Raw genomic sequence first — 23692 nt, 5'->3', positions numbered from 1 at the left:
CGATAAATAGAGCCGGTGAATTCAAAGGTAGATCGGAGGAAATTTTCTGAATTTGGAAAGCCTGAAAGCTGTTACCAGATTTGGAAGAGAAACTCTGTCCTGTTGTTCCAGCACATGTCCGCACGTCTGAGGAGAGAACATAGAAAGGGGGAGGGGGGGGTGAACCTTTTCCTGTTTGAACAGCTGCACGGGTCCCAAGCAAATTAAATTAAAACAAACTCACACCTGTGCGTGTATGGGAATTACAGTATTACAAAGATAAAAAATCTTTAAGCTCTTGCCCGTGTAGCTCAGAGGTTAGAGTGTTGGCCTGCACACCAAAGAGTCACAGTTCGATTTTGGTCAAGGACATGTACCTCGGTTTCGGGTTCAATCCTCAGCCCCAGTCAGGGTCGTGTGAGAGGCAACCAATCAGTGTCTCGTTCTCACATTGACGTCTCTCTCCCTCCCTGTCTATCTAACAATCAATGGAAAAATAACCTTGGTGAGGATTTAAAAAATTAAATCTTTAAAACTACCAGGGAGAACATACAGACCCCCCGAAAAAGATGAGTAGATTGAGAGCAGAAGTGTGTCCTGCGGTGAAGGTGGGGTGTGCAGAAGTAGAAGCAAGTACCCAGGGAGAGCAGCGCCAAGCCCAGCTGGTGTCAGTGGTGCCGTTGGCACGGAGCCGGTGTGCAGTGCTCTCTGGCCTTCGAGGGAGGGGCTGCAGTGTCTGGATCAGTGAGACCACTGAGCGGGAAGGGAGGGTGGAAAAGGAGCGATGAGCCCAGACAAAGCGCCATCCCGACATTGCTGAGCGTGCTGTACACCTGAGGGAGTGTTGAATGTAGGAGCTGATAATAATGATGATCAGTTTAGGGGTTGTAGACACAACAAAAATACGAGAAAATAAAATACCTTTTTTTTTTCTTTTTAAATCCTCACCTGAGGACATTTTTGCATTTATCTTCAGATAGAGTGGGAGGGAGAGAGGGTAGAAGAGAGAGAGAAACATTGATGTGAAAGAGACACATCGAATAGCTGCCACCCACACAACACCAACCCAGGCCAGGGACAGAGGTATGTGCCCTTAGTGGGAACCGAACCCAGGACTCTCCGGTCCACAGGCTGAAGCTCTAACCACTGAGCAAAATCGGCCAGAGCAAATACCTGTGTTTTTTTTTGTTTGTTTTTTACCAGTTCAGTAGGAAGGAGAATAGATAGGAAATAATTTAAAGATTTTTTTAATTGTTTAATTTTATTTTTGATACAGATGTTTCTCCTTATTTTCCCCATTGACACCCTCCTCCCCTTTCCCCCCACCCCGTCCCCGGCTTTGATGTCTGTGTCCATTGGTTATGCGTACATGCACATAAGTTCTGTAGTTTATCTCTTCCCTCCACCCACCACCTTCTCCTCTGAGGGTTGTCAGTCTGTACCCTACTTCCACGTATTCCTCAGACTGTTCCTATTCCTATTCCTCAGACTGTTATGTTCATTATATTCCATAAATAAGTGAGATCATGTGGTATTTGTCTTTTTTTGCTTGGCTTTTTTTGCTTAGGATAATACTTTCTAGGTTCCTCCATGTCATCTCGAAGGATAAGAGATCTTTCTTTCTTACCGCTGCATAGTACTCCATTGTGTATATTCTATTGTGTATATGTACCACTGCTTTTTTTTTTTCAAATCCTCACCCGAGGACACCTTTCCAGTTTTTGTTCAGATAGAGTAAGAGGGAGGGAGGGAGGGAGAGAGACATCGACGTGAAAGGGACACATAGAGTGGCTGCCACCCACACAACCCAACCAGGGCTAGGGACAAACTGCAGCCAAGGTACATGCCCTTACCAGAAACCGAACCCAGATCTCTCTTGACCGCAGGCCAACACTCTAACTGCTGAGCCAAACCGGCTAGGGCATACCACAGTTTTTTTTATCCATTTGTCTACTGATGGACACTTGGGCTGTTTCCAGATCTTAGCTATTGTAAATAGTGCTGCTATGAACATGAGGGTTCATATATTCTTTCTGATTGGTGTTTCAGGCTTCTTAGGGTATATTCCTAGAAGTGGGGACAAATGGCAGTTCAATTTTTAAGTTTTTGAGGTAACACCATATTGTTTTCCATAGTGGCTGCACCAGTCTGCATTCCCACCAGCAGTGCACTAGAGTCCCCTTTTCTCCACACCCTCGCCAACACTTGTTGTTTGATTATTTGTTGATGGCAGCCATTCTGACAGGTGGGAGGCGATACCTCATTGTTGTTTTAATTTGCATCTCTCTGATGATGAGTGATGTTGAGCATTTCTTCATATGTCTCTTGGCCATTTGTATGTCCTGTTTGGAGAGGTGTCTGTTTAGTTCCTCTGCCCATTTTTTAATTGGGTTCTTTGTCTTCCTTTTGTTGAGTTGTATGAGCACTCTATATATATTGGAAATTAACCCCTTCTCTGATGTATCATTGGCAGTTATGCTCTCCCATACAGTGGGTTGCCTTTCCATTTTGATGGTTGTTTCTTTTGCTGTGCAGAAGCTTTTTAGTTTGATGTAGTCCCATGTGTTCATTTTTCCCTCTGTTTCTGTTGCCTTAGGTGTTGTATCAGTGAAAATTCTGGTGCATATGATGTCTGAAATTTTGTTGCCTACATTTTCTTCTAGAATTTTTATGAATTCACGAGTCACATTTAAGTTTTTTATCCATTTTGAGTTTATTTTTGGGCATGGTGTAAGTTGATGGTCTAGTTTAATTTTTTGGCATGTTCCCAACACCATTTATTAAAGAGGCTGTCTTTACTCCACTGTATGCTCTTGCCACATTTGTCAAATATTAATTGAGCATAATGTCTTGGGTTCATTTCTGGGTTCTCTGTTCTGTTCCACTGGTCTATATGCCTGTTCTTGTGCCAGTACCAGGCTGTTTTGATTATAGTAGCTTTGTGTAGTATAACCTGATATCTGGTATTGTGATCCCACCTACTTTGTCCTTCTTTTTCAAGACTGTTGTGGCTATTTGGGGTCTTTTTTTGGCTCCATATGAACTTTTGAAGTATTTGTTCTGGTTCTGTGAAATATGTTGTTGGTATTTTGATGGGGATTGCATTGAATCTATAGATTACTTTGGGTAATATGGACATTTTAATGATGTTAATTCTTCCAATCCATGAACAAGGTATGTGCTTTCGCTTTTTTATATCTTCCTCTATTTCTTTTTTTCAATGTCCTGTAGTTTTCTGCAAGTAGGTCCTTTACTTCTTTGGTTAAGTTTATTCCGAGGTATCTTAATTTTTTTGCCATGATGGTAAATGGGATTGTTTTTTCAATTTCTCTTTCTGTGAGTTCATCACTTGTGTGTATGAATGCCATCAATTTCTTGACGTTAATTTTGTATCCTGCCACTTTGCCAAATTCATTTATTAAGTCTGGTAGATTTTTGATGGAGTCTTTAGGGTTTTCAATGTACAATATCATGTCATCTGCAAATAATGACAGTTTCACTTCCTCCTTTCCAATTTGGATCCCTTTTATTTTTTCTTCATGTCTGATTGCTGTGGCTAAGACTTCCAGTACAATGTTAAATAAGAGTGGCGAAAGAGGACATCCCTGTCTTTTTCCTGTTCTTAAGGGAAATGCTTTTAGTTTCTGCCCATTGAATATGATGTTGGCTGTAGGTCTTTTATATCTGGCCTTTATTATGTCGAGATATGATCCCTCTATTTCCACTCTGCTGAGCATTTTTATCAGAAATGGATGCTGGATTTTGTCAAATGCTTTTTCAGCATCTATTGATATGATCATGTGGTTTTTATTCTTCATTTTATTTATGTGGTGTATGACATTTATTGATTAGTGAATATTGTACCAGCCTTGCATCCCTGGGATGAATCCCACTTGGTCATGGTGAATAATTTTTTTGATGTATTACTGGATTAGATTTGCTAGTATTTTGTTCAGGATTTTGGCGTCTATGTTCATCATGGATATTGGCCTATAGTTTTCTTTCTTTGTAGTGTCTTTTTCTGGTTTTGGAATTAGAATTATGCTGGCCTCATAAAATGAGTTTGGAAGTCTTCCTTTTTCTTGAATTTTTTGAAATAGTTTGAGGAGAATGGGTGTTAGTTCTTCTTTGAATGTTCGATAAAACTCCCCCGTGAAGCCATCCGGGCCTGGGCTTTTGTTTGCTGGGAGAGTCTTGATTGCCTCTTCAATTTCTTTTTTTTTTTTTGATCCTCACCCGAGGACATTTTTCCATTTTTTTGTACAGATAGAGTGGGAGGGAGAGAGAGGAAGAGAGAGAGAGAAACATCGATGTGAAAGGGACACATCGAGTGGCTGCCACCCACACGACCAACCAGGGCCGGGGACAAACTGCAACTGAGGTACATGCCCTTAGCGGGAACTGAATCCGGGTCTCTCCGGACCGCAGGCCAACACTCTAACCGCTGAGCCAAACTGGCCAGGGCGCCTCTTCAATTTCTTTAGTTGTTATTGGTCTGTTCAAGTTTTCTCTCTTCCCGGTTCAGTTTTGGAAGACTATGTGTTTCTAGAAATTTGTCCAGTTTTGCCTAGATTGTCCAATTTGTTTGCGTATAATTGTTCATAGTAGTTGTTAATGATCTTTTGTATTTCTGTGGTGTCAGTTGTTACTTCTCTTCTTTCTTTTCTGATTTTGTGTATTTGTGTTCTGTCTCTTTGTTTCTTGATGAGTCTAGCTAAGGGTCCATCGATCTTGTTTATCTTTTTGAAAAACCAGCTCTCTGTTTCCTTGATCCTTTGAATTGTTTTTTTGATCTCTATGTCATTTATTTCTGCTCTGGTCTTTACTGTTTCCTTCCTTTTACTTGCTCTGGGGTTTTCTTTTTGTTTGCTTTCTAGTTCTTTAAGTTGTGAGGTTAGATAGTCTATTAGAATTTTTTGTTGCTTCTTGAGGTAGGCCTGTAGTGCTATGAACTTCCCTCTCAGAACTGCTTTCGCTGCATCCCATAGATTTTGTGTTGTTGTGTGTTCATTTTCATTGGTTTCCAGGAAGTTTTTAATTTCTTCCTTGATCTCCTCAGTAAACCATTTATTGTTTAATAACATGCTATTTAACCTCCATGTGTTGAAATGTCTTTGCATGTTCTTGTTGCAATTGATTTCTAGTTTCATGCCATTGTGATCTGAGAAGAGACTTGATATGATTTTGATCTTCTTGAACTTGTAGATATTTAGTTTGTGTCCTAACTTGTGGTCTGTCTTTGAGAATGTCCCATGTGTACTTGAGAAGAATATGAATTTTCTAGTTTGGTAGTGTACTTCTCTGTAGATATCTATTAAGTCCATTTGGTCTGGTGCTTCATTTAGAGTCTCTGTTTCCTTGCTAATTTTTTGTTTAGAGGATCTATCCAGTGCTGTCAGCGGGGTGTTGAAGTCCCCTGCTATAATTGTATTGCTGTCGATTTCTCCTTTGAAGTCCTCCAGAAGATTTTTAATATATTTTGGTGCTCTTATATTGGGTGCATATATGTTTGTCAAGGTTATATCTTCCTGTTGGATAGATCTTTTCAATATTATGCAGTGGCTTTCTTTGTCTCTAGTTATGGTCTTCATTTTGAAATCTATTTGCTCAGATATGAGTATTGCTACCCCAGCTTTTTTTTCCTTTCCGTTTGCTTGGAAGATTTTGTTCCATCCCTTCACTTTCAGCCTATGTGAGTCTTTTGTTGTGAGGAGGGTCTCTTGTAAACAACATATATATGAGTCATGCTTTCTTATCCAGTCAGCTACTCTGTGTCTTTTTATCAGAGCATTCAGTCCATTTACATTTAAGGTGATTATTTATACGTACTTATTTATTGCCATTTTTGTTTAGTGTGGTTATATTTTTCTTCCTATTTCTTCTACTAATTACAGCAGTTCTTTAAATATTTTTTACAGTGCTGGTTTGTTGCTAATGTATTCCCTTAGCCTCTTTTTTTTTTGTTTGTTTTTTGTCTGCGAAGCTCTTTATTTGACTTTCTATTTTGAAAGACAGCCTTGCTGGGTAGAGTAGTCTTGTTCACTGATCCGGTCCTCAGCTTCCTCTACTCTGATATTTAGACCTTCCAATGTGTTCTTTATTTTTGCTATGTCATTCTTCATTTCTTCTTGGTGGATTTTAATTTCCAGTTGTTTGATTTTCAACGTTTCTGTGTCTTTTCTTATGGTGTTGATGTCCTTTCTCATACTGTTGAACTTTCTCAAGTTCATGGCTCTGAATTCTAGTTCTGTTAACTTGCCTAACTGCACCTCATTTATCTCATCTTTGGTAGAGGTCTCTTGTTCTTTCATTTGGCATTTGTTTCTTTGTTTCGCCATTTTGGCTATCTCAGTGGGCTTTGGAGCCTGCCAAATTTTCCCTGTGGGTGTTGGTGTTCTGCTGTTTGTGGCTCCCTCTCCTGGGTTTGGATGGGCGAGGGAGGACCCATGTTAAACACCACTGTCACGTCTTACTTTCCTGGGCAGAGTTGCAAGCCCCAGGAATGGTTCAGTTATCCTCTAGCTTTTTGCTCGGAGGCTATTAGTTGTTGAAGGATAAAAGAAACATATTACGTCCTGCCAGAGGAATCCTGTAGGAGGATAGGGCTATGGAGGAAGGTGTCTAGGCGGAAAATAATGCTAATATTTCTTCTTTTTTTTTTTTTAATCCTCGAGGACATTTTTTAGTTTTTTGTTCAGATAGAGTGGGAGGGAGAGGGAGAGAGAGAAAGAAACATTGATGCGAAAGGGACACATTGAGTGGTTGCCACCCGCACCGGGGACAAACTGCAACCGAGGTACATGCCCTCAGCGGGAACTGGACCCAGGTCTCTTTGGACCGCAGGCCGATGCTCCAACCACTGAGCCCAACCGGCCAGAGCTAATGCTAGTATTTCTTAAATATTTGTGGTTAAATGGAGGGATATCAGTGAAAGAGTAAAATACAGCAATTGGGAAAATCTAATAGGTCAGAAAGCACAAAAAGCATTGGAAAATGCAATAAAATAAATACAAAATAAAATAGTAAAAATAAAAATCCATATATCAGTAATTACAATATATGTAAATATATTTCAATGCATAACTGAAAATAAAGAGAAAGATGCCAATCAGTATTAACCAAAAGAAGCTGATACAGATATGAGAGAAAATAGACTCTGAGGCCGACATATCAGCAATAATTACTGAGAAAATGCATGTTCACTGGGGAGGCATCACAGTTCTGAGCGTGGTTTGAATCTAACAACATATTCCTTAGATAAAGCAAAAATAGACATCATTTTAAGGAAATTTTGCAAATCCTAGTTAAACCATTAATTCTGTATTTAAACTATTATGGAAATGAGTAAGACTATAGAAAATTTGAATACCAGTTACTAGGCTTGATTTCATATTTCTGTGTGGAATAATATACCCCTGAAGCATAAATTGCATATTCTTTTCCAGTATATGGAAAAATACATACAATTTGACCATCTATTAAGGCCAAAGGAATTTTCAAAATAAGCCATAGAATTTATGTCAAGGCCATGTCCTTTTGTTAAAGAACAATAAAAGTAGAAATCAATTTCAAAAAGCCTAACCCTTGTGGTTTGGGAACCGAGTTTCTCAGTTTAGGCATAAAAATTCATATGGAAATAATGAAATGTCTAGAACTGAGTGACCCTTAAAACAGTGTATCCGCACTGACAGGATACAGCTGAGGCGGCTGGCCTGTAGAGGCAGTGTTATAGTCTTAAATGCATCCATTAGGAAAGAAGTTAGGTTAGTGCTCAACTTAAGAAAAGCAGGAATAAGATCTGCTAGAGGAAGTAGAAGCATGACTGGAGGAAGTGGGAACACCCCGTGGAGAGTGCTCAGCAGCAAGGCGAAGGGCGGCTCACTCAGCAGCCGAGCCGTGAGTCCGGCAGGACGAAGGGTGTGCGTCCATGACAGCTCAAAAGCACAGCCACTCAGAACTTCGGGTGGCTGGTGGGGGGTTCCCAAGGGGGAGAAGGCAAACGTTACAGGGCAAAGGTACTGGGGACATTTAGTCTCAGACCGGGTGGTGGGTCTATAGGTTTTCATTGCATTATATTTTAAAGTGCATAGGTGTTATACATTCTTTTATTTATACACACAAACAAGGATCTAACGAATGCCTAAAAATAGAAAAGCAGATCAAAAAGACTGTTTCTTGGAGAAATTCTGACAAGGCTTCTTAAAAGATAAAGAGGTACAAATAAAGCCCTACTGGTGTGGCTCAGGGGATTGAATGTCGTCCCGCGGACCGAGAGGTCTGGGTTCGATTCCCGGTCAGGGCACATGCCTGGGTTGCCGGCTCGATCCCCAGTAGGGGGCATGCAGGAGGCAGCCGATCGAGGTTTCTCTCTCACATTGATGTTTCTATCTCTCCTTTCTTCTCTCTCTAAAAATTTAATAAATCATTGTGCGTAAGGTGCCTGTAGCGCTGACAAAGGTGGCTTGATCGGAGAGCGCTCCGTGAGCGTTCAGTGACAGACGCGCCTTCGTCTGGCCCAGTTTACAAACAGGCTTTTTTAAAGTGCCCAGAATTCAGTATCAAGAAATGGTATGTGTAATATTTTTGTTGATCAATTTATGTAGGTATCAATTGTTCCAAGTTCATAAATGACATAATCTCAAACTTAACATTCCCTACCCAGTTCGCATCTTGGTTCTGAATTGATCTTGTTCTGTCATAGGTGAGATCTCATTTTACTTGAACCATTTCTCCTTATTTTTTGGTATTCAATTGAGTTAAAAATGTATTGTTTGTAACAGGAAATCAGACTTTGTATGTGCCTACATGTCTGTGTTCCGAGTGTGATGTTTACTGTTTTCTCTAGGAGCAGATACACGCGCAGACTTAGGTAACTGTCTGTGGACTGGGAATCCTGTTAATGCTCAGTTGGGGTGGTCTTCGGGGTTTTATCGGGGTAACTTCCTTTTAGTCACTTCTAGCTTTGAGCCCCAAGGTAAGCAGTCGGCATTAAAAAAAATTGTAGCCATGTTAGTTAAACATTTATAGGTCAAATATGGTGTTTCTTTTCAGTAACTGTATGTTAATGCCTTAATATATTTAAAGTCACTGAATTATGCAAGGCTTAAGTTAAACTGGGCCACTGTGTGTGTCCCACGGGGTCTGCTCTCTGTTGTTCATGTGTATGTTCTGCTGTTTCAGGCTTTCAGGATGGAAATGCTTCAGAAGCTTCCTCGTCATCCAGAAGAGGTGGAAAAGGAGGCTTCCGAGGTGGCCGGGGAGGATTTGGTCTAGGAAGTCCAAGTTAGTAGTGGTTGCAAATGGTGTGGTTCAGTAAGGAGGAGGATGGATAGCTTAGCACACTGGCTGGGTACATAATCACCTACATTGTACATACATCATTTAGACATTTGTAAATGCATCCTGGTTAAGTTGGAGTGTGTGAATCTTTTCAGAAGTTTCTGTGACTCAGCTCTTCAGTGTTACATACTATTAAGTGTTTTAGAGCTGTGCTAGTGTGGCTGACCTTATAAATAGGTGGCCTTCTCTGTGGTTCTCTCTCCAAGTAACCTTCTTTCGCCAGCACGGCTTCCTGCCCAAAACCCCTCCAGCCACCGTGCCTGGGAGCTGAGGCGCTGCCTTCAGAAGTCAGTGCTGGGTTGCATGTTGCGCCTAAGGGGGGGACAGATGAGTGGTTCTGGAAGCTAAAAACAAGTTTGCAGTGATGATTTACTAGATGTGTAGCACATTAGTGAATTGTCACTTCTTGAAAGTAGGGCGATCTGGAGGGTTGCTGCGCAGGAGGTCAGGTTTGCCAGGCAGAAGCCGGGGGGCCATTCTGGGGAAAAGCAGCCCGTGCAAGCTCTGAGGCAGACACGGGTTGCTTTTTGGAGGGAATCAGACTTTGCCGATACATATTTTGACATAGCATTGGCCCTAACGTCTTTTACAAAATAATTTTAAGAAGATAAAAATGATGAAGTAATTTGTAATTGAAGGAAGTAATATGTAGAGAAATCTTTTGTGCAACACTTAGAAAATGTTCATATAACTCATGTTAAATTTAAACTGTTTACCGACATCTTTTAACTTCTGGGACTATAACTTGATGTTTTTCTTTTTACTCACGATTTAAAACTTTTTAAAAGTAAGATAATCTGATTTTATCATTTACATATCTAGACAGTGAGTATGAGCAAGACGAGGGGACCCAGCGCACTGGCGGCCTTTTCGGACCTAGGAGACCGGCACCGAGCGGCCCAGGTGAGAAGTGAAGTGTGCTGGGAGGGGACCAGTCACGGCTCTCGCTCCGGGCTTGGTGCCCTGCCCTGGCGCTTCCGTGCCCCAGATTGGCTGATGCTTCCTGCTTCCTGTCTGTAGGCAAAAATTCATGGACAGTTTTGCCTCATAAAATTTATATACTGTGAATTACTTCTCTCTCATCTACCAGTTAACTTGAAGTGTAAATTGTACTTTTAATTAGAGAAAGGAAAATGAAGTTTGCATTGGTTTCAAAGAAGGGATTCTGAGTTAAGGGATTTGAGGAGAAAATGAAATAAGAATGTAATTGTTGATGACAAATGTTCAAATGTGAGTAAATAAACTGTGGTACATCCAGACAATGGAATGTTGTTCAGCACTGAAACGAAACGAGCTACCAGGCTATGAGAAAGTTTGGAGGAACCTTAAATGCATTTTGCAAAGTTGTTTACCCAAAAAGACTGCACAGCGTCTAGTCCAACTCCATGGCCTCTGGAGAAGGAAAACTGTTGGAGAAGTAAACAGACGAGAGGTTTCCGGGTCAGTGGGGAGGGGTGAGCAGGCGGAGCAGGAGGGTTTCAGGGCGGGAAACACTCTGCACGACACGGCAGTGGTGGAAACACGTCGTTATATATTTGTCCAAACCCACAGACTGTGCAGCACCCAGAGTGAACCTGCAGGCACCCCTGGACTCGGGGGGTGGTGTGCAGTGAACGGTCATCAGCTGTAACGTGCACCTCTGGGGGCGGGCATGTGTGGGGACGGGGGGGATGGGAGATCCCTGTGTCTTCCCCTCAGTTTTGCTGTGAACCTAAAATTGCTCTGGAAAACGAAGTCTTTAAACAAAACATTCAGATGGGAAAAGGTTTAGGTTAAAGGTAGACTGAAGAGATGGGTGGGTGAAGGGACTAGTTGTCCTGAGCACTGCTCAGTATCTGACTAGAAGCAGCAGTGGTATGCTGGAGGGGAAGCTGTGCTTTCTCTGAATATTCTGCAAAATGGTGTCTTCCAGGCAATGGCGACGTGTATCCAAGCCGAAGTGGAAGTGGGCGAGGTGAGGTTCTCTTGGTCTCCTGTAAATGGTTACAATGACTGATCCAGCCTTCACTCTGGAGCTGAAGGTGCTGTTGCTGCTTTCATACACTGGGGGGCGCATATTTCAACAGCCCGTTGTTGACTGACTTGATGCTCTTCAACCCAGAAATTCCATTTTTGGGGTTATACACTGTAGATATATTTGCTCAATACATGTACACGGCTGTTCACCAAAGCTTCATTTATGATAAGAAAAGACTGAAAACCACCTAGACTTTATCAGCAAGTAACTTTGACAAATAATATAACCATAAAAAGGAATACTGTGCAAATGTTAAATACTGAGAAACATGTATATGTAGAAATCCTTATTATTATTATTATTATTATTTTTTAATCCTCATCCGAGGACATTTTTCCATTTTTTGTACAGACAGAGTAGGAGGGAGAGAGAGGAAGAGAGAGAGAGGGAAACATCGACGTGAAAGGGACACATCGAGTGGCTGCCACCCGCACGACCAACCAGGGCCGGGGACAAACTGCAACCGAGGTATGCGCCCTTAGCGGGAACCGAACCCGGGTCTCTCCGGACCGCAGGTGGACGCTCTAACCGCTGAGCCAAACCGGCCAGGGCGAAATTCTTATTATTTTAAAACAATTTGTTTTTTCTTATGATAGTTACTTGATTTGGTATTTGGAATAAAGTTCAGTATACATGATTTGGTACTATAAAAATATTTTCTGAGTTATCAATATTTTAATGTCATATAAAAGTTAAAATGCTTTTCTAACTATTAAAACAGTCAATTTGGTTTGCTGTCCGGAAAATCCTCAGTGACAGACATCAGTCTGAGAGCATTCAGAGTACCACACCCCGCTCAGGCCTTGGGCTCTTCATTCTAGAAAGAGATTCTTCTTCAAATGGCTCACATATTGTTTGAAAAAACATTTCAAGACCTTTTTGTGGACAAGAAACTTAGAGGGCTCCCATGTAAACAGGTTACATCTTGCTAGCTTCTCAGATCTAACGCAGCACCTGTTCTGTGCTGTGACCGTACCTGAAAGTGGCACAGAGGTGACGAGTTGTCTGAAATAGAAAGGCTACATGCTGTGTAGGGCGGTGAGCAGTGCAGGCCTGCTGCTGTTCATCCTGCCTACAAGGCTGGCCCCGGCGCCTGGGACATTGCACTTGGGAAGGGTTCTCACCCCCTAACCGCTCAGAGCGGCTCGCTGGGCCTCACCTGTTTGTACAGCAGTGTGGTTCATGCTGGATCCCTGCTTTGCTTCTGAGTCTGAAGTGGCCGTGTGCAGCAGGAGCTGGTCGCAGGTCTGCTGAGCCTTCTCCGGCGGACATCTCCAGCGTGCCGTCACTGCTCCTTGCGGGGAGTTCCGCCTGTCCTGCGAGACTCCAGTGGAGAGGACTTGGAAGCTCAGCCTGGCTCTGACTGCCCTGGGCTCATCCTCCTGTCTGTCCTTTCCCTGTGAGACGGCATTGCCATGAGTCCTAGGGAGTCGTGGGACCTGCAGGTGCTGGTGGGGACACCCCAACACAGATGCATGTTCAGTTCCTCTAGAAAATAAATTCTTTGCTGAGGGATATAGGAATTAGGAGACATAACAGCTTAAACAAAAATGTAACAGGGTCATCTGCATAAAGTTAGCATTTTTGAATACTGAAATTTAAAATGTTCAGGATTCTAGATATCTTAATTGTCTCAAGTATTGTTTGTATACAGGACTTTAAAGATGTCTGACTGTTTTTAGAATTGTTCTCTTTGAAGACGAGCAATGACCATAAAGATGTGCACAGCCTGTGTCCTGACTGTCACTATGGGTTTCTCTAACAGGTGGTTACAAAGGGTTAAATGAAGAAGTAATAACAGGCTCTGGAAAGAGTAAGTTCTACTTTAGATAAGGTACTTAATTCTTGTAGTGAGAGTTCTTTTACCCCTCACTTTTTAAAAACATTTATCTCTTTGGGTTTGATTTCCTTTAAGATTCTTGGAAGTCAGGAGCTGAAGGAGCAGAAAGTGAAGACACTCAAGGTATGTAAATTTTGTGTGATTCACAGAGTGTATATTGCATTTTAATATAAATGCAGAATATTTAAAAGCAGAGACAACTTTTAAAAATCTGAAATGAAAATTTGAATGGTAAATATCGGGAGATTCTACAGTACTTACAATTTGATTCTGTCAGTTTTTGTCTGTTTTCCTCTTATTTTTCTTCTGGTCTTGTAATGTAGATTCTGTTTATTATTTGAATTCCAAGGACCAAAAATGACCTACGTACCACCCGCGCCCCCCGAGGACGAGGACTCCATCTTTGCACACTATCAGACAGGCATCAACTTTGACAAGTATGACAGCATTCTCGTGGAAGTGTCTGGACACGATGTGCCACCAGCAGTTCTGGTCAGTGTGACGGTCATTCCTGTATTGGCTGTGTTTTCAAATTTATGAGACATTCCTTTAAGTTGATATTAAAGAATACAAGAATTTCATTTCTAGCATCTCATGTGTTAGCTTGGAACTTTAAACCATGTCTGGCGTCTGCAGTAGACTTGATTGATCTGTCGCAAGAGAGGCTGCTCATTTCATCCCCACCTCCCTAGGCCAGGGTGTGAACTGTACATAGATTCACTAAAAACGGTGTTTTTCTATAGAGTCAAGATTCCTGCTTCCTAAGTATGTGAGAAAGTGTGTCCTAGGGGAGTGATTCTCTAAGGCGTGGAGGACCTCACAGTCCCTCTGATAACGAGCCATTGTTACTGATTAGTTTTTTGTATGTCACAGGTTTGAAGAGGGGCAGAAAAAATGTTTTAGAACCACTGTCTACCGCACTATTCCTTAATTCTATCAACAATGATACAGGTTCTGGATAGCACTTTGAGTGGGAGTATATTAGTAAAGTATCTTCAGTATGTAAAGTGGAAGTAACAAAACCTGAAACTAGCCCTGGCCTGTTGGGCTCAGTGGTTAGAGCGTCGGCCTGCGGTCCAGAGAGACCCGGGTTCAGATCCCGCTAAGGGCACGTGCTTCGGTTGCAGTTTGTCCCCGGCCCTGGTTGGGTCGTGCAGGTGGCAGCCACTCGATGTGTCCCTTTCACGTCGATGTTTCTCTCTCTCCCTCCCACTCTAATTGAACAAAAAATGAAAAAATGTCCTCGGGTGAGGATAAAAAAACAACAACCTGAATCTAATTCAAGTGGGGCATGTTTATGGAATGATCTTCAGGTGATCTGTGGAACTGAATCACTGCCCCCTTTTCCAGACGTTTGAAGAAGCTAATCTCTGCCAGACCCTGACCAGCAACATCGCTAAAGCCGGCTACACCAAGCTCACCCCTGTGCAGAAGTACAGCATCCCCGTCGTCCTCGCAGGGCGGGACCTGATGGCTTGTGCTCAGACGGGGTCTGGGAAAACTGTGAGTCCTTTTCCCACTCGGGCTGTTCAGTGTTTTTAATTCTGGTTCTTCCCCAAGTAGCTTTAATCTCTTTTGTTGGGTTGAAGGTTTGAAGATGATTTTAATGAACTGTCATAAATTATTTCTGCTTTTGCTTCTGATTTCTGGATTTATTGGGGTTTGTGTAGTTCTGAAGAAATAATTTTGAGCTATTTTTAGAATAATTTTCCAGTTAATAGATGTTTAATTTTTCTAAGTGTGTCCAGCTCCTTCTGGAACATGATAGTATCTGAACCAAGATGATTGAGGGGAACGGACCAGAAGTGATAAAGACAGAGAAAGGGAGAAGGCAGTGTATGTAATAGATGGTACAGTTTTGGAGTCAAAGGAATAAGAAATAGCTAGATACATTGTAGGGAGTGACTTCAGGCTGTGCCACTGCTAAAAGAGCTGATGAGACCAGGTTGGCTTTAGGACTCATCTGTGGATTTGTCTATTAAATAGGGTTCCATGAGTGAGTCTTAGACTGTCATTTCTAGGGTCTCAGTCTTGGTTCACAGCAGTGGTCTAAGCCCACATGGCAGAGTCGAAGGGAAAGTGGGTGAGTTGTGTAATAATAGCAGCTGACGGACGACTCAGGCATGGTTGTGGGGTTGGAGTTCAGGGTCTTACTTGCTTAATGAGAAAACTAGAGCAAAAGATGTGTCTTGCCAGATGTCTTTCAGTAAGGGTGATGTGTGGAGGAATCTGAATGTGTGGTTGCCAGGGCTGGCTCTGCTGGTGGACCGTGTTGGTCGTGCATGCTGAGCTGCAGTCTTATCGCTGCCGCAAAGGACGCAGCAGTTTCCTTCTGGTTACAGCTGCGCCTCCATAGGTGACTCAGTGTTCCTTGATTCATGCAGCATCCAGGGTGTGCTTTTTAACAAGAACCAAAAATGATGTGATAGGGTAGGTTAACTTTATCAGACATTTTATACTGTATAATATGAGCATAAAGGCCTAAATGTTAAAAATTCATTGAAATGGAATTATTTTCCTTTCTCATTTTAAATTAACCAGCAAGATGGAAGAAGATGGTAAGGCTGTAGGGCATGAGGAATAGGTTTTCACAGGGCAAAAGATGATGCTTGATAAATTTGTGAATTATACCGTTGAACTTGTAGGCAGCATTTCTCTTGCCGATCTTGGCGAACATGATGCGTGACGGCATAACCGCCAGCCGTTTCCGGGAGCTGCAGGAGCCCGAGTGTATTATCGTAGCCCCCACTCGGGAACTCATCAATCAGATCTACTTGGAAGCCAGGAAGTTTTCTTTTGGGTAAGTAAGTGCGTCTGGAATACACTCAACGAGCAAGTGGTTCTTTAGATTTTCCCCCTTGTTTGGGGAAGAACTCAGTAATAATGCAGTCATGTAATTAATATTACTTAATTGTTCTTTTTCATGATTACGTTTATAGAATCCCTGCTTATTTTGAAAAAGAAGCATGTTTATTAAAAAGTAGAGGATGATAGAAGTAGAATGACAAGAAAGGAGTGAACATATTGGTGTATGTTCTGGTAGTTTTTAATTAAAAAAATGAACTTCAGGTGTTCCTCATAATTTTCTGTTCTTTAAGACATAAATATGGAAAGCTACTTACCTCATAATCAGACCTAATTTTTAATGACTTTACGAAAGTCTGTGTGTACATATTTTGTTTCCCTATTTGGGGACATTTAGGTTGTTTCTAATTTGAGGCTACTGTAAGATAGCTATAATGAACAGCTATAATAAACTTTATCTATTTTTATCTTTTAAGTATTTCCTTAGAGTAGATTTTAATAAATTTAATGAACTTATTTGAAAGCTCGTACCAATGTACATTTCTACCAGCAGTATTATGGGAAGGCTCGTTTCACTATACACTTTGCCAGTATTTGGTATTGTATTAGTTATCTTTTGCTGCTTAACAAATGACCCTAAAACGTAGTTGCTGAAAACAGTACATATTATCCCACAGCTTCTGGGGGTGGGGAGTTGGCGAACAGTTTAGCTGGGTGCTTCTGGCTTCGGGTCTCTTATGAGGCTGCAAACAAGATGTCAGCCAGGATTGCAGTCATCTGAAGGCTTGACTGGCCCTTTGCAGAAGGCAGCTGCGTTGTCCTTAGGAAATAGCAGTGGTTTCCCTTAGATGGAGTGACCAGTGGGAAAGCGCAAGGAGGAGACCAAATGGCTTTTATAAAGTAGTCGAAGTCACTTTTGCCACATTCTGTCTGTCACTAAGCAAGTCACTAAGTCTAGCCCAAGTTCAGGAATGGGTGTGTAATTTGCAAAATGAAAATATAGGTTCTTTGTTCAAAACTTACACGAATTTTAAGACAGCCAGTAGCAGAGCATCAAACCGAGCTAAGGCCCTTCTAAGCTTGGGCCCCAGTGTGACGGTACAGATTGCACACCTGTGAAGCCAGCTCTGCACACACTTAGGGGGAGGGAATTGGGACCCATATTTGACAGAAGGGAGGACTATTGAAGAATTTGGGCACATATTTTAAACCACTGCAGGTATCCACATATTTGATTATTAAGATGTTAGACTACTTTTTGAATGCTTAATACTTTCCCTTTGCGAATTATCTGCTTGTTATCTATCCAGTTTATCTATTGGGATCTTAGTGTTTTCCTTTACAATTTTTTTTAGAATTCTCTATGTAGACGGTGTTAACCTTTTATATTGTATAAATTAGTTTATTTGAAATGAGAAAAGAAAAGACTAAAGTTATTCAGTCCTTTTAATGTCAAGCTTGATAGGTCTTTTGGGAAAAGCAGATGTGTATTTTTAAACCAGTGTTTGTTTATTGTTAACTCCCATGTTGCTTTTCAAACTTTTAAATCAAGTTAAAAGATAACATTATCTCTTTTAAAAAATGTGCATAGTAAATTCAGATAATATGTATGCAGAAAATGAATATTTTACATGGATATTTGTTATAACGTTGTGCAAAAGACAAAGTATCCAAATTTCTGTCAGTCAAGGACTGGTGAAATTATGGTACTTTTAGAATAATCATGCTAATAGCTCAGTATTCTTAATATATGCTAAGTTGTAAGTGTTTTATATATAACTCATTTAGTCCTCACAATAGTGGAAAACAAAGAATCCATTTAAAGCAGTGAGTTTTTAAAATAAAACAAACATTTCCTGCACACTTGCCCCCACGCCCGGGTCTTTAATTCTACTCTTCAGAAGTTGTCTACTCTATTAACAATTTAATATGAGTTATTATAGAAATAGCCTGGTGCACTTTTTAAAAGTAGTATTTAAAATTTAACTTTTTTTTATCCTCACCAGAAGACATTTTTGCATTTATCTTCAGACAGAGCAGGAGGGAGAGAGAAAGAGAGAAACATTGATGTGAGAGAGACACATTGAGTGGCTGCCACTCACACGACCCCAACCAGGGCCGGGACAAACTGCAACCAAGGTATGCTCCCCTAGCGGGAACTGAACCCAGGTCTCTCTGGACCACGGGCTGATGTTCTAACTGCTGAACCAAACCGGCCAAGGCTAAAATTTAACATAAAAAAAAAATCTATTATTTTTTAATTGCAGTTTACATTTAGTATTAGTTTGTATTAGTTTCAAGTGTACAGAATTGTGGTTAGACAGTCATATACTTTACAAAGTGGTCCCCCTGATATTTCCAGGCACCATACATAGTTATTGATTATACAGTATTATTGACTATACTTTTTATGTTGTACTTTTACATCCTTGGGACTATTCTGTAACTACCCACTTTACATCTTAATCCCTTCACATTTTTCACTCATCCTCCAACCCCTTCCTGTCTGGAAACCATCGATCTAAGCTCTGCTTACATGAGTCTGTTTCTGTTTTGTTTGTTAATTTTGTTCTTTAGATTCCACATGTATATGGAATCGTATGGTACTTGTCTTTCTCTCTTTGACTGACTTTGCTTAGCATAATACTGTCTAGTTCCATCCATGTTGCTGCAGATAGCAAGATTTCATTCTTACTTATGGCTGAGTAATAGTCTCTTGTATATATGCACCACATCTTTTTTATCCACTTGTCTATTGTTGGGCACTTGGGTTGCTTCCATACTTTGGCTATTGTAAATAACACTGCAGTAAACAAGACTGCATATATCTTTTCAAATTAGTATTTTGGCTTCTTTGGATACATACCCAGAAGTAGAATGGGCAATTTCATTTTTAATTTTTTGAGGGCCCTCCACACTTTTCCATAGGGGCTGCACCAGTCTGCATTCCCACCAGCAGTGTACTAGGGTTCCCTTTTCTCCATATTCTTGCCAGCACTTGCTGTTTGTGGATTTACTGATGATAGCCATTCTGACAGGTGTGAGGTGATACCTCATTGTGGTTTTAATTTGCATCTCTCTGACACTATATGTCCATTGGCCATCCGTATGCCCTTTTTGGAGAAGTGTCTGTTTAGGTCCTCTACCCATTTTTAAACTGGATTTATTGTTGTTGGGTTGTATAAATTCTTTATAAATTTTGGACATTTTTAGGTCCTCTACCCATTTTTAAACTGGATTTATTGTTGTTGGGTTGTATAAATTCTTTATAAATTTTGGACATTAACCCTTATCTGATACATCAGTTGGCAAATACCTTCTTCTGTTCAGTGGGTTGTTTTTTCGGTTTTTGATGGTTTCCTTTGCAGTGTAAAACCTTTGTATTTTGATGTAGTCCCATTTGTTTATTTTTTCTTTTGTTCCCCTTGCCTGAGGAGCTATATCAGAAAACATATTGCTAAGGGAAATGTCAGAGATTTTACTGCCTTTGTTTTTCTCTAGGAGTTTTATGGCTTTGAGTCTTGAATTTAAACTCTAATTCATTTTGAATTTATTCTCGTATATGATATAAGAAGGAGGTCTAGTTTCATTTTTTTGCATCTTTCTGTCCAATTATCCTAGCATGATTTATCAAATAGTCTTTACCTCATTGTATGTTTTTGCCTCCTTTGTCAAATATTGATTGACCACATAGGCATGGGTTTATTTATTTATTAAAAAATTTGTTTTCTTTATTGAATTTAGAGAGAGAGGAAGGGAGAGGGAGAGAGAAATAGAAACATCAATGAGGGAAAACATCGATTGGCCGCCTCCTGCACGTGCCCTGACGGGGAATCGAACCGGCAACCTCTTGGTACATGGGTTGATGCTCAATCACTGAGCCACACTGGCCAGGCAAGGCATGGGTTTATTTAATTTCTGGGCTCTCTGTCCTGTTTCATTGATCTGTATGTCTGTTTTTTACACCAGTACCATGCTGTTTTGATTTATAACCTTGTAGTATAGATTGATATCAGGAGGCATGTAACTCCAACTTTGTTCTTCTTTCTCATGATTGCTGTGGCTATTTGGGGTCATTTGTGGTTCTGTATTAATTTTTGGATTATTCTAATTCTGTGAAAAACACCATTGGTATTCTGTAGGAATTATATTGAATCTATAAATTGCTTTGGGTTGTATGGAGATACACACACACACATACATATGTATATATATATTTTAATCCTCACCCGAGGATATTTTTCCTTTTATCTTCAGATAGAGTGGGAAGGAGGGAGAGAGAAACATCAATATGAGAGAGACACATTGATTTGGTTGCCTCTTGCATGACCCCAGCCGGGGTCAGGGACAAACCGCAACCAAGGTACATGCCCTTGGCTGGAATCAAACCCAGGACTCTCTAATCCATGGGCCGATGCTCTAACCACTGAGCAAAACCAGTCAGTGCGGGTTGTATGGATATTTTGATGATATTATTATTTTTCTGTCTATGAGCATGGTATATGCTTTCATTTCTTTGTATCATCTTCAGTATGTTTCTTCAATGCTTTATAATTTTCTGAGGAGAGGTTTTTTACAACATCCTTGGTTAAATTTATTCCTAGGTATTTTATTTTTTTTAATGTGATTATAAATGGAATTTTTTTCTTAGTTTCTCTTATAGTTATTGGTATATAAAAATGCAGCAGAAATAACTGTATGGTGCTAGTGGGTACTAGAAATATCAGGGGGAACACTTTGTAAAATATGTGATTGTCTAACCACTATACTGCACACCTGCAACTAATATAAAATGTTGAATGTAAACTGTAATGAAAACATAAAATAGATTTTTAAAATGCAATCAGTTTCTGAATATTTATTTTGTATTGTGCTGCCTTTACTGAACTTATTAGTTCTTATATTTTTTTGTTGGAATCTTCATGGCTCTCTATACATAGTATCAGTTATCAGTAAATAATGACAGTTTTACTTTTTTTGCTTAATTTTGGATGCCTGGTATTTCTTCTTCTTGTCTGATTGCTGTGGCTAGGATTTCCAGTACTATGTTGAATAAGAGTGGTGAAGTGGACATCCCTGTCTTGTTCCTGAACTTAAGGAAAACGCGTTTAACTTGTCCTTGTTGAGTAGGTTAGCTGTGGGTTTGTGATATACGGCCTATATTATGTTGAGGTATGTTCCTTCCATTCACACTTTGCTGGGTGTTTTTATCATAGATGGGTGCTGGATTTTGTCAAATGGTATTTCAGCATCTGTTGATATGATCAGATGGTTTTTATTTTTCATTATGTGCATCACTTGAATTAATTTGTAGGTATTAAACCAACCTTGCATCCCAGGAATGAATCCCAGTCGATCACAGTGTCTGACCTTTCTAATGTATTGCTGAATTCAGTTTGCCAATATTTAGTTGAGGATTTTTGCATTGGTTTTCATCAGGGATATTAGCCTATAATTTTCTTTTTGGTAATGTCTTTGTTGGGTTTTGGAATAAGAATAATGCTGGTCTCATAAAATGAATTTGAGAGCCTTCTGTTCTCTTGAAATTATTAGACTAGTTTGAGAATAAGTATTAATTATCCTTTGAATGTTTGGTAAAATTCACCTGTGAAGCCATCTGGTTCAGGACTTTTTTTTGCGGGGGGGAGGGGGGGGGTGTTTACTGCTTTGATTTCATTGGATGTAATCAGTCTGTTTAAATTTTCTGTTTCTTCATGATTCAGTCCTGAAAAATTGTATGTTTCTAGGAATTTATCCATTTCTTCCAGGTTGTCCAACTTGTTGACATATAATTTTTCATAGTATTATAATCTTTTGTATTTCTGTGGTGCTGATTGTTGTTACTTCTCTTTTTTCATTTCTGATTTTATTTATTTAGGTCCTCTCTCTTGTTTTCTTGATTAGACTGATTAAAGGTTTATCAATCTTGTTTTATCTTTTCAAAGAACCAGCTCTTGGTTTCATTGATCATTTTGTCTTATTTCTTTAGACTATTCTGTTTATTGCCACTCTGATTTTTCTTAATTTTTCCATTCTACTCACTTTTGGCTTTGTTTGCTGTTCTTTTTCTAATTCCTTTGGATATAAGGTTAGATTGTTGACTTGAGATTTTTCTTCTTTCTTGAGGTAGGCCTGTCTTGCTATGAATTTTTCTTTTAGGACTAATTTTGTAGCATTCCATAGATTTTGGGTTGTGTTTTTATTTACATTTGTCTCAAGGTATCTTTGAATTTCTTCCTTGATCTCATTGTTAACCCATTCATTGTTTTAGTAAAATGTTAGCCTTCATGTGTTTATGTGTTTTTCTTTTTTTTTTTCCTTGTTGATTTTTAGTTTCATACCATTGTGGTCAGAGAAGATGCTTGATATGATTTCAATCTACCTAAATTTATTGAGACCTATTTTGTGGCCCAACATGTGGTCTATTCTGGAAAATGTTCCATGTGCACTAGAAAAGAATGTATTCTACTGCTTTGGGGTGAAATGTTCTGAAGATATCAATTAAATTCCATGTGGTCTAATGGATCATTTTAGGCTGCTGTTTCCATGTTGATTTTCTATCTGAAAGATCACTCCATTGATGTCAGTGGAGTATTAAAGTTCCCTACTATGAGTGTATTACCAGTGCTCTCTCCTTTTATGTCCATCAAAATTTGCTTTATATATTTAGGTGCTCCGATGTTGGGTGTGTAAATGTTTACAGGGGTTATATTCTCTTGTTGGATTGATCCCTTGATTATTATTTAATGTTCTTTTTTTGTCTCTTATTATAGCCATTGTTTTTTAAAGTTTTGTCAGATACAAGTATTGCTACCCTACCTTTTAAAAAATATCCATTTGCATGAAATATCTTTTTCCATCCCTTTACTTTCAGCCTGTATGTGCCTAACGTTTTGAAGTGGTTCTCTGGTAGACAGCATATACATGGGTCTTGTTTTCTTACCCATTCAACTACCCTATGTCTTTTGGTTGGAGTGCTTAATCCATTTACATTTAAAGTGATTATTGATAAAAATATACTATTTATTGCCATTTTATTCTTTATAACTGTGTTTCTCTTATTTTTTGTTTCTTCTTAAAGAAATTTGTGTAGCCTTTGCTGGTTTGGCTCAGCAGTTAGAGCGTCGGCCCGTGGACCAGAGAGACCCGGGTTCGGTTCCAGCTAAGGACATATACCTTGGTTGCAGTTTGTCCCTGGCCCTGGTTGGGGTTGTGTGGGTGACAGCTACTTGATGTGTCTCTCTCACATCGATGTTTCTCTCTCTCTCTTCCTTCCTCCTGCTCTATCTAAAGATAAATGCAAAAAAAATGTCATCGGGTGAGGATTTAAAAAAAGTTTGTTTAACATTTCTGGTAATGCTGGTTTGGTGGTGGTGAACTCCTTTAGCTTTTTCTTGTCTAGGAAGTTCTTTTATCTCTTCAAATTTAAGTGACAGCCTTGCTGGTTAGAGCGGCGTTGGTTGTAGGCCCTTGCTTTTTATCACTTCGAATGTGTCTTTCCTCTCCCTGCTGACCTGAAAAGGCTCTATTGAGAAAAGAACAGACAGTTTTATGGGTGGTCTTGTGTCGGTAACGAACGGTCTTTCTTTTGCTGCTTTTAGGATTCTCTTTCTGTCTTTAATATTGGTATTTTAATAATGAGGTATCCTTGTGTGTGCCTCTTTGGGTTCATCTTGTTTGGGACTCTCTGTGCTTCCTGAACTTGTGTGTCT

General features: G+C 40.0%; 1 protein-coding gene across 3 annotated transcripts in view; it reads left to right on the top strand.

Annotated features, from left to right (window-relative positions):
* The window catches only part of DDX4 (DEAD-box helicase 4), a 59975-nt gene that overhangs the window by 22140 nt on the left and 14143 nt on the right, over positions 1-23692 (top strand). For 2 of the 3 annotated variants that reach the window (XM_036279573.1, XM_036279572.1), the window contains 8 exons: positions 9160-9261; positions 10141-10221; positions 11231-11272; positions 13101-13148; positions 13251-13298; positions 13525-13667; positions 14526-14678; positions 15821-15975. In XM_036279573.1, coding sequence (XP_036135466.1) covers positions 9160-9261; positions 10141-10221; positions 11231-11272; positions 13101-13148; positions 13251-13298; positions 13525-13667; positions 14526-14678; positions 15821-15975 — 772 coding nt within the window. The remainder of the gene's footprint in view (positions 1-9159; positions 9262-10140; positions 10222-11230; positions 11273-13100; positions 13149-13250; positions 13299-13524; positions 13668-14525; positions 14679-15820; positions 15976-23692) is intronic. The other variant, XM_036279575.1, reaches the window with a different exon arrangement.

This window comes from Molossus molossus, unplaced genomic scaffold (assembly GCF_014108415.1).
Source record: "Molossus molossus isolate mMolMol1 unplaced genomic scaffold, mMolMol1.p scaffold_m16_p_3, whole genome shotgun sequence".
Classification (NCBI taxonomy): Eukaryota; Metazoa; Chordata; class Mammalia; order Chiroptera; family Molossidae; genus Molossus; species Molossus molossus.
The sequence above is the reverse complement of the archived record's forward strand: the minus strand, read 5'-3'. Positions and strand labels throughout refer to the sequence as shown.